Raw genomic sequence first — 16,083 nt, forward strand, 5'->3', positions numbered from 1 at the left:
GACGAAGACACGTGAAATGTCTGTTTATTAATGAGATTGAATGGGCGGATTGATGGATGTTGGGTGGAAAGATTAATAGTGGTGAGGGATGTTAGAGAGTAAAACAAATGGAGAAATGGAAGAAAATTAAAAATTAAAGACATGAAAAGGGATGATCAAAGATAGGCTTTAAGGGGGGGGGGAAGGCAGACATAGGAGAGAATGATATCTGGAATGAACTGTATGAAAGATTGAAACTACAAATACAGTCATGCATGTGCTGGGTGGCTAGTGTTGAACATCTGCCAGATCCATGTAATTATGATATCTGTAATTTAATTTCCTTTCTAATTATCCTGTGATATGTGCATACACAACTTAGAGATGGCTGAATTATGTCCTCGTCTAGCTTGGACGGCTGATTTTCTCAAGCCTAATTGGTGAGAGAGCGAGAGATCCCAAATTACTGTATGCTTCCTCCAGATCTTCCCAATGGGCCAGTGCAGTGAAATGTATTTCAAGTTCTCATTTTTTATGGTTTCATTATCACCAGCTTATTCTGCTAACTTCAACTTCCTAATGCTAGACTGGGCCACTCATTCCACCTCCACCCACTGCTGCACCCATACTATAGCTGCACTGAGCGAAGACATGGCTATTTAGATGGTTATGTTCATTCTCCATCCATATTATTGCTTTCTGTGTGAGCTCCTTTTGTCCACTTCCCAGTGTATTTTGTGTCTTCAGGTGCATTCAGAGCTCTGTGTGTGTGTATGTGTGTGTGCGTGTGTGTGTGTGTGTGTGTGTGTGTGTGTGTGTGTGTGTGTGTGCGTGCGTGCGCGCGTGCTTGCGTGCGTGCGTGCGTGTGTGATACCAAAAACAATCCATTTTGACAAGTCATTTTTCCAGTATCTGAGCCTTACCAAGAACAGGCTGTTTCTGTCGCTGTGTCTTTAAGGCTCATTAATATTAACGAGCCTTCTGATTGGCTAAACACCAGGAGTCAAACGTGTATTTTCAAATACTAATAATCTGTGCTCGATTCCTAGGCTCACCTGCTACGCGGACTCACATACGCAGCTCTGCCGCTGCCTGGCCTCACCCGCAGCTTGGTTGCTGCGTGGCCTCGCCTGCTCTATTGACATGCACAGCGCACAATTGTTCAATTTTGCATCACTGATGACATCACAATTGCTCGAGTGACCATCACTGACCACATCATGGAGTGGTCGAGTGACGTCACTCAGAGCACAATTGCTCAACTTCGGCCTCACCCGCAGCTCGGCTGCTGCGTGGCCTCGTCTGCTCTATTGGCATGTGAAGCACACAATTGCTGAACTTCGCAACATCAAGTGCTCGAGTGACATCACTGATGATGTCATAGACATTGTGACAACATCAGTGACAACACAATTACAGTGACATGACTGATGATGTCATCAGTGGGACAACAATTGCAAACAGAGCCCACTTCCTTTTGATGATGATGATGATTTAAGAAAATGTTTATTCTCATCAATTTACAGTAGACAGCAGAATCCAGTGTCACGATATGAACAAATCACCATATCATCACGATATGATTCCACTGAAAGAGGTTCAGCGCTAATATTGAATCGTCGCCCGTGATAAAAAGTCACCAAAACAAAGTCCTGCGTATTGTCTGATCATTGATACCAGACCTAAGAGCATCCCACCAGTACCATGAGAGAAATCTGCCTCCCAGCAGTGCCATGAGAGCAGTGTGCCTCCCAGCAGTGCCATGAGAGCAGTCTGCTTCCCAGCAGTGCCATGAGAGAAGTCTACCTCCCAGCAGTGCCATGGGAGCAATCTGCCTCCCAGCAGTGCCATGAGAGCAGTGCCATGAGAGCAGTCTGCCTGCCAGCAGTGCCATGAGAGCAGTCTGCCTCCCAGCAGTGCCATGAGAACAGTTTGCTTCCCAGCTGTGCCATGAGAGCAGCGGGAGGTTAGTGATTTGCCGACAGGCATCTTTAGGGAGGAGAGAATTGTCTGTCTCACAGCATTAACTGACTTTCCCTGTCCAGATGTTCCCAGCTGGCTGTCTTTGAAAGCTCAACCCTCTAGACGTCCCCTCCATCTCATAACTGAGCTGACCTATAAATCAGAATTCATAAATTAATCTAGCCTACTGCATAACTAGTAGGGCTGTGCCGATTCACTTATCTCCCGATTCGATACTATCACGATACTTGGGTGCCGATTCGATATATATTGCGATTCTTAAGTATTGCGATTCTCTGATTATTGCGATTCAATATTACGATTTATTGCAATTTTTGTTTCCTTTAATTATAATATCTATATATTTTTTTCAGTTTGCTTTTTTACACGAGAACATGGGAAAAGTTGAATCATACACTTCTAGAGACTGTATATTATATCAGGAGTAGGGCTGGGCGATATAGTTAAAATATATAGTATATTAATATAAAATATTTAATATATCAGTCGATATCGATAATTATTGATACTTTTAATTACCCAATTTTATTAATAAAAAAACATGAGAAGAAAAATGTTGCATTTAGCCACTTTATTTTGAACCACCTTATTTTCAAGGCACACAGGTAGGCCTAATTTGTCACACACACACACACACACACACACACACACACACACACACACACACATACATACATACATGCTCTGAGTGCAACTGCAAGCAGTAATTTACAGAGATCGTGACGTTTTACTTTGATGACATAGCCTAGCGTTGCCAGCCTTCTAAAAAAAACGTTTAGTAACGTGTATTTCAGGGTTGTAGGGTTAACGTTAGGTGAATCAGAGGTGTGGAAAAGCCTGGGTTTTGCTTTGACTTGCTTAACTACAAATATGCCACTAAGTAGGGCTGGAGGGCGACCGCGCTGGGGACCGCACGCCATTGGTTGGGGCGAGAAAAAGCCTTGCCTGGCTGAAAATGCGGTACATTTCTCCATATCAGTTTTATACCCATCAAGACGCCCAAGCAGAAGACATAAAGTCATAAGCTGTGTGCTCAATAGATGACACAATGACTTATACCTGTCCAAAAGTACAAGTAAAACCTTTCCAACAGTTCAACTTTGTCTCTGCTTACAGAAGTGAATGAGCTGCGGATGCACCCGCATTCCGTATAGTCCATGGGCCAAGGCAAAAATCGGTACCACCTGAAGTGACCGCACGATTTTGTTATTTTTGTCTTCCTACATGTCTCTAGTTTATATTTTGGTATGATAACCCTGCCGATTTGGTAGCTTAAGGATAGTTATCACTCTGTAAACAAACCTACCCCCATATAAATGACAAAACCCTGATTTCTGTGTATTAGTCCAGATGATATGTGAAAATGATGTTTCCTTTTTCGTAAAAGCATGAAACTTGGTACGCTTATAGTTTGGGCCCCTGTACATTTTCAGAAATTGAGCCATCGCAGAAATGCCTTGTGGTGGCCATTTTAATTCTCCCATAAGCAAATTATGTAGTTTGCATCATATCTCCTGAACCACACATGCTAACACTGAAAAGGAGATGTCTATCCCAACCTTTTCATGGTCAAGGATTACAATGATACCATATAGAACATCATAAACTGTTAAAGTGACTAATCAATGGTGAATTCGATGACGTTGTGAGAAGGAAATGACAGTATCTGATAACCGATGCTATAACTTCAAAGCCATGACCATTCTCTGGCTAAGATGTTTTGATGAGTGATTTGACTTATAAAGACCTTTTGTTAAAATAGCGCCCAGGTCCCTCCTAAAGATCCTGGGATTTTCTTTGCCAGATGGCCAAATCCAAGATGGCCACTGGCGCCATGTTGAAAAATTGAAGCACATAGAATAATGTATGAAGACACTTTTCGGTGTAGGTCAACCACGAGGAATCCAATTCTGACATCAGTTTGACATTATGGCATCATTTTGATCCAGAATTCCAAGATGGCTGCCATCCAGTATTGTGGAAATGTAACTTTTGAATGGGAAGGTATACTGTGCATTTGGGGTTCACCACAAGGAAGGAGATTAACAATGGTGGATGTTTTGGGAGTCATTTCAGAATTATGTTAACTGAAAAGATGTTAATGTCAACACCCATTTTACCTTGGTACTTCTGTACCAACTACCCCCAGGATTTCTTGCAGTAAAATATTTAATGAATGTATGACAAGATCTTTTTATTAGCTGTAACTTGAATAATTGAATAATGAAACCACTTAAAACATGGCATATGATCAGATTGAATTCTGCCTCGCTATAGATTCTGAATCATTAGATTCCACTCATCATCTTTAGCCAAGTATGCTGTGTCATACCGGTCGATCACACAGATGATATGTCAACATCACCATGGCGGGCAAGGATAATGGATGACACCTTGTGGACATAGTCCGACCACATGTATGGGGTGCCATCTTGTGTCTGCCGATCTCTTGCAGATGGAGTTGCCATCCTCTAGATCATGCCCATGTCAACGAGAGTGATGTAGGGTTCTTGCAGCCCTACAGATTGGAGATAGAGCTTCTAGATGAGCTTGCTCTTCTGCGTCTTCCTGTATGTGCTGTTGGAGTTGAATAAGGCCACACATTCATCAAAAACACAATGTTCCAGCAACTCGTGGAGGTTTACAAGTTGACCACAAAAGAGTAATTTTTTCAAGATTGCACCAGTGGCCATCTTGGATTTGGCAGAAAGTCCCAGGATGTTTGGGAGGGACCTGGGGGCTATTTTAACAAAAGGCCCATATAAGTCAAATTACTCATCAAAAAATCTTAGCCAGAGAGTGGTCATGGAATTGAGGTTATAGCATCAGTTATCAGAAACTATGATTTCCTTATCACATTATTAAATTCACCATTGATTAGTTACTTTAACAGTTTATGATGTTCTATATGGTATCATTGTAATCATTGACCATGAAAACATAGGGATAGACATCACCTTTTCTGTGTTATCATGTGTGGTTCAGGAGATATGATGCAAACTACATAATTCGCTTATGGCGGAATTAAAATGGCCACCACGAGGCATTTTTCTGATGGCTTAATTTCTGAAGATTTACGGGGCCCCAAACTATATGCGTACCAAGTTTCATGCTTTTATGAAAAAGTTAACATGATTTTCACATATCATCTGGACTAATACACAGAAATCAGGGTTTTGTCATTTATATGGGAGTAGTTTTTACAGAGTGATAATTATCAATAAGCTACCAGATTGGCAGGGTTATCATACCAAAATATAAACTAGAGACATGTAAGACAAAAATTAAAAAACTGTGCGTTCCCCTTAGGTGGTACCGATTTCACCATTGGCCCATGGACTAATTGCATTGTATCCTTCTCAAAACACCACTGAATTCACCAAAACACCAGTGAATTCACCATTAACTATTCATGTGAACAGTTTATGATGTTGTATATGGTGTCATTGTAATCCTTGCCCATGAAAACATAGGGGTAGACATCACATTTTCTGTGTTATCATGTGTGGTTCAGGAGATATGATGAAATCAGGGTTTTGTCATTTATATGGGGGTAGGTTTAGATAGATAGATAGGGTAGATAACTATCCTTAAGCTACCAAATCGGGAGGGTTATTATACCAAAATATAAACTAGAGACATGTAGGAAGACAAAAATAACAAAATCGTGCGGTCACCTCAGGTGGTACCGATTTTTGCCTTGGCCCATGGACTATACGGAATGCGGGTGCATCCGCAGCTCATTCACTTCTGTAAGCAGAGACAAAGTTGAACTGTTGGAAAGGTTTTACTTGTACTTTGGGACAGGAATAAGTCATTGTGTCATCTATTGAGCACACAGCTTATGACTTTATGTCTTCTGCTTGGGCGTCTTGATGGGTATAAAACTGATATGGAGAAATGTACCGCATTTTCAGCCAGGCAAGGCTTTTTCTCGCCCCAACCAATGGCGTGCGGTCCCCAGCGTGGTCGCCCTCCAGCCCTACTTAGTGGCATATTTGTAGTTAAGCAAGTCAAAGCAAACCTCAGGTGGTACCGATATGTCAAAATTTCAGCCTTGGCCCATGGACTAGTAAAGTAACATTGTGAAATTGGTGTCTTAACATTAACGTTAATTTCCCGGGCGCTTATTAATAGAACACATATTAACACGTTGTTACGTTAACACGAATTGAAACTCACCCACATCGAATTCTTTGTAACGCCGGCACTAAACGCCGGGTGAGATCAAACCATCGTGTCACTAGCAATGCCCATTGTCAAGGGATAGCTGTGTATGAGTGTATGAGCGGGTGCACTCGGAGTTTGTCTGTTAAATGATTGGTTATTTCCGTGTCACTTGTAGTAACAAGGTACATGATTGGCTGTATGAGCCACGGAGCAGAGGGAAGCGCTCTATAATGTGCTGGATGAAAGTGGTAACTTATTTCATACATAAACATATTATATGGCATATAAATATATTATATGCCAGAGGAAGGAAAGCCTCCTTCATGGATTATCAGCCTATGTACTTACAAAATGCTTGCATAGCTCAACACACATGTTAATATACCCCAAGAGATAAGGCCACTGCAAAGTAAAGTTTTCCCCTCTTTCACCTCACAGCTGAACTGAATCTTATTCTCCAAATCCTTAGTGCCGGTGGCAGGTTCAAATTGGCGTCTGTATCAACAGCAGAACTGCCTCCTTATGTTTCTGTCACTGAAGTAACGTCCAGTCTTGTCCTCGACTCTCACCGGCTTAGAGTGTGGATGACACTTTGTGATGCTGCAATATATACAAACATCACATGAAAAAAGACGATGTAAAAAATCACAGTTACACAGGTACTGTAGGCACACAGGCCAGACTTGCCATTTCGCAGTACTTGTCGGCCGATAATCACCACCAAGTGAGTTTTAGTATAACAAAAGACCAACTAGTCGGTGCCTGAATTACAGGTTTTAAAATGTGGCTAAAATGCATTTTTGGTCTAATTGTGTACCTTAAATTTTGTTGTGAATCACTCCCAATCTTTTGGCGATGCCTAAAACAGGCTACACCTGGACCTTTCTTGAACTAAGCTATTCCTGTCTTAAAAGAAAAAAATCCTATACAGTACTTATTCCTTAAAACAACTTTCAACCAATGATACTTATTCCTCTTAAGAAGTCTTAGCTGACGAAGACGAAGAAGTTGATTTCACTACTGTTGGCAATGTACTATTGTAAGTCGCTTTGGATAAAAGCATCTGCTAAATGACATAATGTAATAATGTAATGTAATGAAATGAAATGAGAATTGCATTTCTCAATTCCATGGTGTAATTTAACAAAATGACCCATTAATGTAAAGTTAACCACATTGTATAACTGTCAGCAATGTGACAATTTGACTAACACCCTTTGACAAGCTTTGTACTATCGGACCATCAAAATAATATGCTCATTGATTAGTTGTGTTTGAACTCAACATCGAACTTGCTTGCTGACTGAGTTGGAATCAAATATTACTTCACATACGGTTCAGGATCTACCTATATGTCACGTGATTCATATATCCACAACTTAGAGCCTGCAGATAGAGACTGTGAGCTGAAGAGTTGGGGAGGTGCAGTCAACTCTGTGTGTATCATCTTATTCAGTGCGCCACGGATATTACTGGCGACTCACACTCTCTCCCCCTCTCTCTCTCTCTCACTCCCTCTCTCTCGCGTCAGACAGGCACAAAGACCGATGGAAAAAAAGTTGTTATATCGTAGTTTTGAGCCCCTGTTATTCAGAGGCTGTTGAGCCACTTGTGAAATCTCCCAGCATGCATTGAGGCTAATACATTTCGACAAGAAATAGCAACCAAATCAGCCTAAATAGGCTAAGTGGTAGATATAAATATTGTTTCTGTTAACACAACATGCAAGGCTAAGTGGTGGATATAAATAATGTTTCTGTTAACACAACATGCAATTCTAGAACATTTCAATATTGGACAAAATAAAACATAGAAATCAAAACACAACCCTATGTGAAACATATATGTAATCCAGGTGGTATACAGATACCTCGGCAGATTTAACGTGATTCAGATGAGTGACAGCCGTAACACGGTTCTACTGTGATGTCCTACTGTGATGTCTGCTCCAATAAGACTTGGCTTACTTCACATTTACTTTTACAATAAAAACACATTATGCAATGCCTTTACATAATGTAGGCTATATTTATGTGCATCATCCTACCTGTGCAGCAGGGGAGAAGAAAGGGTAGCGAGAGAAAACGATATAATTCTGGACAAACTTTCACCAATCTAATCTCATCATGACATAGGGAGGCTATATTTTTCTAGCCGATGCGTTTAGAACATTCTTTTCACTTTGATCTTGCTATAGTGTAGCAAGAGGGAGGGGGGAGCTCAGAGCGCCTCGGGTTTTCTGAAGCCGGACTGGATCGCTCCGTGGAATTGGAGCTTAAAAGGGAAGCTTGTGATTTGTTTACTGCACTTCTCCAATGAGAAGCTTGTGCATAATTTTACGCTTAAAAGGCGTGGTTATATGCTTAAACCGTGTGTAGCGCCGACACCAAAATATCGTGTGCGCCGGTCCACGCCCACTAATCTGCGCTGTGCCTGGTGCTAAATGCTGTTTTAAGGCCGTTGCAACGATAGAGCCCTTTATATTTATTTCTGGATGTGGGTTCTCTCTAGATCAAAACTCATTTCCTTTAGAAGCACTTCATGTCTGAATCATAGTGGCTCTCCCACATCATCATCCTCTTCTCGCTTCAGATTGCTCTCATCACAAAATAAATAAGAAATAAAAATAAATAAAATCCCTCCCTACCTATCTCACTAGCTGTTAGCTTTATTTATTTTCCTATCCCTCTTAGATGACGATAGCACTATGTACTTACTGAAAGTCACTCTACTGTCCTATTCACTGTATGTGACTCTGAATAAGAGCATCAACCTCAAAACGTAAATAAATAAATATTATATTAATAGATAAGTAAGTAAATAAATAAATAAATAAATACGTGTGTGTGTGTGTGTGTGTGTGTGTGTGTGTGTGTGTGTGTGTGTGTGTGTGTGTGTGTGTGTGTGTGTGTGTGTGTGTGTGTGCGTGCGTGCGTGTGTGCGTGCGTGCGTGCGTGTGCGCGTGTGTGTGTGTACTGCAGTAGAGAGAGGGTCTTAAATGATACTGTCTTACACAAATTAGAAAGACGGGGTAAAAACTCAAACTACTTTTTCTCATATCCTTACAAATGAAGCGTTTCACTCCTATCCAGATTACGACTGCAGCAGTTAGAAAAAATATGTTTCCTTGGTGGAAAAACAACACAAGCAACAATACCAAGCAAGGATCAAAGTTATACCAACAAACATTCCCTTGTATCTCTTGTAAATCCTGTATGGTTGGTAAAAGGAAGAAACCCAGAGCCTCAGTCATCTTGGCAGAATATCAGCACCATCTACTCAGATGCAGCTTTGCTTCTTTCATTCCCCCCTCGGTTCCCACCAGCAGCAGCTGCAGAGCCAGGTTTAGGAGCCCGTCTGTGGGTCACTCACCCATCACTCGTAGCCTCTCGGCGCCCACCACCACCTCCTGCTCGTCGGCTGAGAAGAGCAGCTTCCCCGAGGTGGATTTCACCTCCAGCATCTTGCCTCGTGCTTTAAATCCACTGGATCCTAAACACAACAGATAGAGAGATGTACTATACATATCAGTGTTTTAAATCCACTGGATCCTAAACACAACAGATAGAGAGATGTATTATACATATCAGTGCTTTAAATCCACTGGATCCTAAACACAACAGATAGAGAGATGCATTATACATATCAGTGCTTTAAATCCACTGGATCCTAAACACAACAGATATAGAGATGTATTATCCATATCAATCCAATGGGTAAAGCAAGACACCTGGGGCCCTATCTTGGCAAAAGCGGTAATTTAGCGCTTGCGCGTCTTTAGTGCCGGGAGCAGGTGCAAATTGGAGGCATGCCAAGTCATCTGCTATTCTCCATGCCCCGCAAAATGCCAGCTGCGCCCGACGCAAACTGGATTTGGGCGGTCTTAACCACCTGCATTATTCACAGGTGTGGCCTGGGTGTTACATCAATCAAACCAATCAGATTCCCTTCTCACATTCCCTTTAATACAGCTTGCATGCTGTAATTCTCTCCATCCTTAATTTGGGCATCTCACAACAACCATCGCATCATATACCTGTTAAAAACATCTGTGATTTGCAGCTTTTCATTTATGCAATTCGGGTTCTTTGGTTGACTGGTAAATAGAAACGTGTTTGCAATGGGGGAAACAGGCACATTTGATAGACAATAACATTGCAAGTAGGCTACAATGTCCAAGTTTTCTCAATTCATTTCCTATTAACCCCTCTTCGTAGCCTATTTGTTCCTGTTTATTTTTTCCACAGAAAACCCGGGTCTGGTTGGGGATAATTTGTTTCAATATAATTTATTTATTTGAGAGCTGACAGATGAATGTATGCTACTCAAAGGGGGAAAATAATTGTAGCCTAATATTATGTGCGTGAGGTTTCGGAGAGAAGGGGGTAGATAAACAATATTTGTGGCTCTTTACATGTGATAAAAGTTTTTCAGTGAATAATAGTTGATTGCCTCACTGAATAATCTGTTGTTCCGCAATTTTTAGCAGCAGAATTTGATGTCCTGGCGTTTGTATTTTAATGGGACATCCATCCGTAATGACGTATCCAAGGATTCTCCTTGCGCTGCGCTGCGCTGCGCAGCACGGAGAATAATGGTGCGCAGCAGGGTATTTTTGCGCTAAGACCTGCTTTTCAGAGGTCCTAGCGCAAATAGTTGCATGCATAGGGACAATAGCAAACATGAGGATTTAGTGCAGTCATGCCTGGTTTAGCATACGGCACACCCACAGCTGCGCTGAGGCAGAAGAACCGGCACAAAAGTGTCTGCTATCGCGGCCTGAGTGTGCTCAATCTAGTGGAGAAATAATAGAGGGTTTCCCTCAGCTTAGACCTGACACTAACATTGCATCACCACCAGGCTCTCAAAGGAGAATACTGACACAAACACGTTCATCCGTGCATCCGCTGACATAATGTCTCACCCTCCTTTATTCGGTTCCTTGTTTCATTCCAAACAAACAGAGGGCCCTATTCTCCCACAGGCCTTCGGCGCTAAAACGGGCCTTAAACGCAAAAAAACGTGCCTTGCGCCTGCCTCGGGAAGATATCAACATGGCTTTACGCTGCCAAATGCGCTTTAGGCGGAATGGGCGTGGCGCACTCCCTGAATGGGCGAGAATGGGCGTTCCGGCCTTAAATACCGGCCTAATGATATCTTCCCACCTGGCGTAAATTTAGCGCTTTGCGCTTTTGAAAACCAGGCCTATTCAGTGCGCCAGTTGCGTGGATCGCTCCTCTGGCTCTCCTCTGTCACCCTTCTCTGTGTCACTCCCTCTCTCTCCTCAGTCTGACAGGCACAATACGACTCTCTCTCTCTGACTCCCTCGCTCAGACAGACACAACACACGTCCCATAGGAAAAAGAAGTTGTAAGTTCACTGCCTGGCATGTCCCAGCATGCATTGGGCTACTCCATTTCGCTACTAAATAGCAACCAAATGAGCCAAAATAGATATAAAGGTAGATCTAAATAATGTGTAATGGTAACACAACCTGCAATTGTAGAACATTTCAATATTGGACCAAATAAAACATCGAAATGAAAACACCACCATATGTGAAACATCTATGTCATATTGGGGCTATATATATCCCTTGTAGATTTAACGTGATTTAGATGAGTGACAGTGTAACGCGCTTCTACTGTCATGTCCTACTGTGATGTCCGCTCTACTTCACATTTTAGTTTTACAATAAAAACACATTTTTTCAATGACTTTACATAATGTAGGCTATATTTATGTGCATCATCCTACCTCTGCAGCAGGGGAGAGAAAACGATATCTTTCTGGACAAACTTTCACCAATCTAATTAATCTCATCATATAGGGATAGGCTATATTTTTCTAGCTGATGCGTTTAGAACATTCTTTTCACTTTGATCTTGCTATAGTGTAGCGTATGTACATGCTTGCAGTATTTAAACTGCAGTTAGATTGATTTGAGAAGCATAATAATATGGAATAATAGCCTATATATGGAGACAGACAGACGGGATGAAGGGAGGGGGGGGAGCAGAGCGCTTGGCTTGTCTGGTTTTACTGGATTTCTCGTGGAATTGGAGCTGAAAAGTGATGCATGTGCTTCATTTACTGCACTTACCCAATGACCAGACAGTGCATAATTTTACGCTTAAAAGGCGTGGTTGTAATGCTTTAGGCTGCGTGTAGCGACAACACCAAGATATCGAGTGGGCTGGACCACGCCCACTGATCAGCGCTGCGCCGGGCGCTCAGCGCAGTTTAAAGGCTGATGCAACGATAGGGGCCAGAGAGTCCGCTGACGAAATGTCTCATCCTAGTGTATTTGGTTCCTTGTTCCAAACAGAGAGAGAACAGAAAAAACTCTGCTCTGCAGTGCTTGCCAGACATGCCAGTGGAAATGTATTTTGCGGACGCTACAGCAACTACTGGATCAATAAAACAGCTTCACTACTGACAACCATAGCCATTTGATTAAAAAAGAGCGACGCTACACTAGTCAAGTCAAGTCAAGTCAAGTTTATTCCCTTACGAAAAAGTCACATGTAATTCACATGTGAAATCTTCCATTTCACATGTGAAAACTCACTTTCACATGTGAAACGTGCAATCTCACATGTGAAATGAAATATTCCACATGTGAAAATATAATGTGTGTCAAAGTCACATGTGAAACCTGCAATCTCACATGTGATTATGCTTTATTCACATGTGAAATAAAAACGTTCACATGTGAAAGTATAATGTGTGTCAAAGTCACATGTGAAACTTGCAATCTCACATGTGATTATGATTTATTCACATGTGAAAGACATTTTCCACATGTGATAATTTTATGTGTGTCAAAGTCACATGTGAAACGTGCAATCTCACATGTGATTATGATTTATTCACATGTGAATAACATTTTCCACATGTGAGAATTTAATGTGTGTCAAAGTCACATGTGAAACATGCAATCTCACATGTGATTATGATTTATTCACATGTGAATGACATTTTCCACATGTGAAAATGTTATGTGTGTCAATGTCACATGTGAAACTTGCAATCTCACATGTGGTTATGATTTATTCACATGTGAAAGACATTTTCCACATGTGATAATTGTACGTGTGTCAAAGTCACATGTGAAACGTGCAATCTCACATGTGATTATGATTTATTCACATGTGAATAACATTTTCCACATGTGAGAATTGAATGTGTGTCAAAGTCACATGTGACACATGCAATCTCACGTGTGATTATGATTTATTTACATGTGAAAGACATTTTCCACATCTGATAATTTTATGTGTGTCAAAGTCACATGTGAAACATGCAATCTCACATGTGATTATGATTTATTCACATGTGAATGACATTTTCCACGTGTGAAAATGTTATGTGTGTCAATGTCACATGTGAAACTTGCAATCTCACATGTGATTATGATTTATTCACATGTGAAAGACATTTTCCACATGTGATAATTTTACGTGTGTCAAAGTCACATGTGAAACGTGCAATCTGACATGTGATTATGATTTATTCACATGTGAATAACATTGTCCACATGTGAGAATTTAATGTGTGTCAAAGTCACATGTGAAACATGCAATCTCACATGTGATTATGATTTATTCACATGTGAAAGACATTTTCCACATGTGATAATTTTATGTGTGTCAAAGTCACATGTGAAACATGCAATCTCACATGTGATTATGATTTATTCACATGTGAATGACATTTTCCACATGTGAAAATGTTATGTGTGTCAATGTCACATGTGAAACTTGCAATCTCACATGTGATTATGATTTATTCACATGTGAAAGACATTTTCCACATGTGATAATTTTACATGTGTCAAAGTCACATGTGAAACGTGCAATCGCACATGTGATTATGCTTTATTCACATGTGAATAACATTTTCCACATGTGAGAATTTAATGTGTGTCAAAGTCACATGTGAAACATGCAATCTCACATGTGATTATGATTTATTCACATGTGAAAGACATTTTCCACATGTGAAAATGTTATGTGTGTCAAAGTCACATGTGAAACATGCAATCTCACATGTGATTATGATTTATTCACATGTGAATGACATTTTCCACATGTGAAAATGTTATGTGTGTCAATGTCACATGTGAAACTTGCAATCTCACATGTGATTATGATTTATTCACATGTGAAAGACATTTTCCACATGTGATAATTTTACATGTGTCAAAGCCACATGTGAAACGTGCAATCGCACATGTGATTATGCTTTATTCACATGTGAATAACATTTTCCACATGTGAGAATTTAATGTGTGCACTGATAAAACAAAAGCATGCAGCTTTTCATTCAATTTTAATTGTATCCACTCCAATAGCTGAAAATTAATAATTTGATAATCTAATATAAAGTTTTTTATTCATATTTATGGTTGAACCATTTTTTATTGTCGGATACAACGTAAAGTGGCAGCGGGATATCAGTCTTTAATTTGTGGTTTTCATCAAGTCTCTAGTATTAGATCAAACATCCATGCGCATGCGCAGTGTTGACAACGGAGAATAAAAGTATCTGTTAATTTCCCTCCAATTCTTTTTAACACACTCCGCAGTTGCACCAGTCGCACGGCACTGCTGTCCCGTGCTGAGTGAAGCCATTGAGGTCTGAGGTAAGGACAAAACATTTTTACATACTGGTAACGTTTTTCTTCAAAACTGGCCGTTCATTTTAGGTTAAAACAACTCGGCCAGACAGACGACAGCTAACGTAATGGGCTCAGTCAGCTCAGAATAGACGACAGCTAACGTTAGCATCTAGCTAGCTAACGTAGCATATGTCAGGCCTGTCATGTATTAAAATGCAGTTTTCTTGTCTCAGCGAGCAACAACGCCTGGATGGCGACATGGCGCATGTTATATATATTGTCTGCATTGCGTGCCAAATGTTAAAAAACAACTGCTATGGTTTGGTTTAGGGCATCTAACGTTTACTGCATGCTAGCCCCAGCTGCACAGAATAACTTGGTTTGAAGTAGCTAGGCTATCACGTTAGCTTAACCTAGCGTTACATGGTTTGGTTGAAGGGCTTTGAAGGAAATAAGACGAGCACTCGTGGTTGAGGTCATGGTATTGTTATCACAGTTCGCTAGCGTTAGTTAGCTTAATGTTAGTTGTGTGGGAATTGCTGTTAGCTAGCTGTTAGCTAACGTAAGCTATGCAGCATGTAGTAAGCCTGCCATTCATAGATACAATGCTTTTTTCTTCCTCCGTGAGCAACAGTAGTCTATTAGTGCAACGTTAGCTAAGGTCTGCATTGCATGCTGCTAACAGTGCATTGTTTGACACAATTGTGCCATGAAAATGCCTCCAGCACACAGAAAATAAAACGTGAGCTAGCTGGCAGCTTCCCATGCTAAGGAAAATATGTGGAAACATAATCTGGCAAGTGCTGTTTGTTACTTTTATTGTTAAGGCCTGACTTTGTCAAAAGTTAGCTTGCTAAAGATTGAATTTTCCTTTTCTCTTGCAGTGCAACCTCTGGATACATTGTGGTAAGTTCTGTTAATATCATAAGGGTTGTGGTTCTAAATCCCCTCTAATGCAGTGTGCTGCCTATAGTGTAAGTGAATGTGTAGCTATACTTGTTTTATTCACTGTAACAGGGTTCCTTGAAGTGCTTTGATTTTGAGGGGGGGGATCAAGTACTGCACCTTGAAAATAGCCTATTTCCAAACCAAGTGCTTGAAAGAGTACTTGAAAGTCTTTAAATGTAATCTTGTAATGTGATGTCTGTATGAACCCTGCTGTAGCTAGCTTTAGCTAAATAATTAGCAGTGGTGCCCATCATATCTATCCCCCTCTGTCTCTATGTGGCCATTTACACCTGGCATTAACATGTGTTTTCTGTGATCAGATTGCAATCGGGTAGTGCTTGACCACTTGAAAGTAAGGGTGTAGGCTAAACGTCCCCAAG

The 16,083-nt window shown here is 40.8% G+C and overlaps 1 protein-coding gene across 1 annotated transcript in view; it reads right to left on the reverse strand.

The window, feature by feature from the left end:
- Window positions 1-16,083, reverse strand: part of sgcd (sarcoglycan, delta (dystrophin-associated glycoprotein)) — a gene marked incomplete at both ends in the record, with an annotated part of 474,154 nt that overhangs the window by 276,895 nt on the left and 181,176 nt on the right. Inside the window, one exon of the mRNA XM_083642995.1 lies at window positions 9,505-9,624. Coding sequence (XP_083499121.1) covers window positions 9,505-9,624 — 120 coding nt within the window. The remainder of the gene's footprint in view (window positions 1-9,504; window positions 9,625-16,083) is intronic.

Source organism: Poromitra crassiceps (genome assembly GCF_964638095.1).
Source record: "Poromitra crassiceps genome assembly, chromosome: 1".
NCBI classification, from domain to species: domain Eukaryota; kingdom Metazoa; phylum Chordata; class Actinopteri; order Beryciformes; family Melamphaidae; genus Poromitra; species Poromitra crassiceps.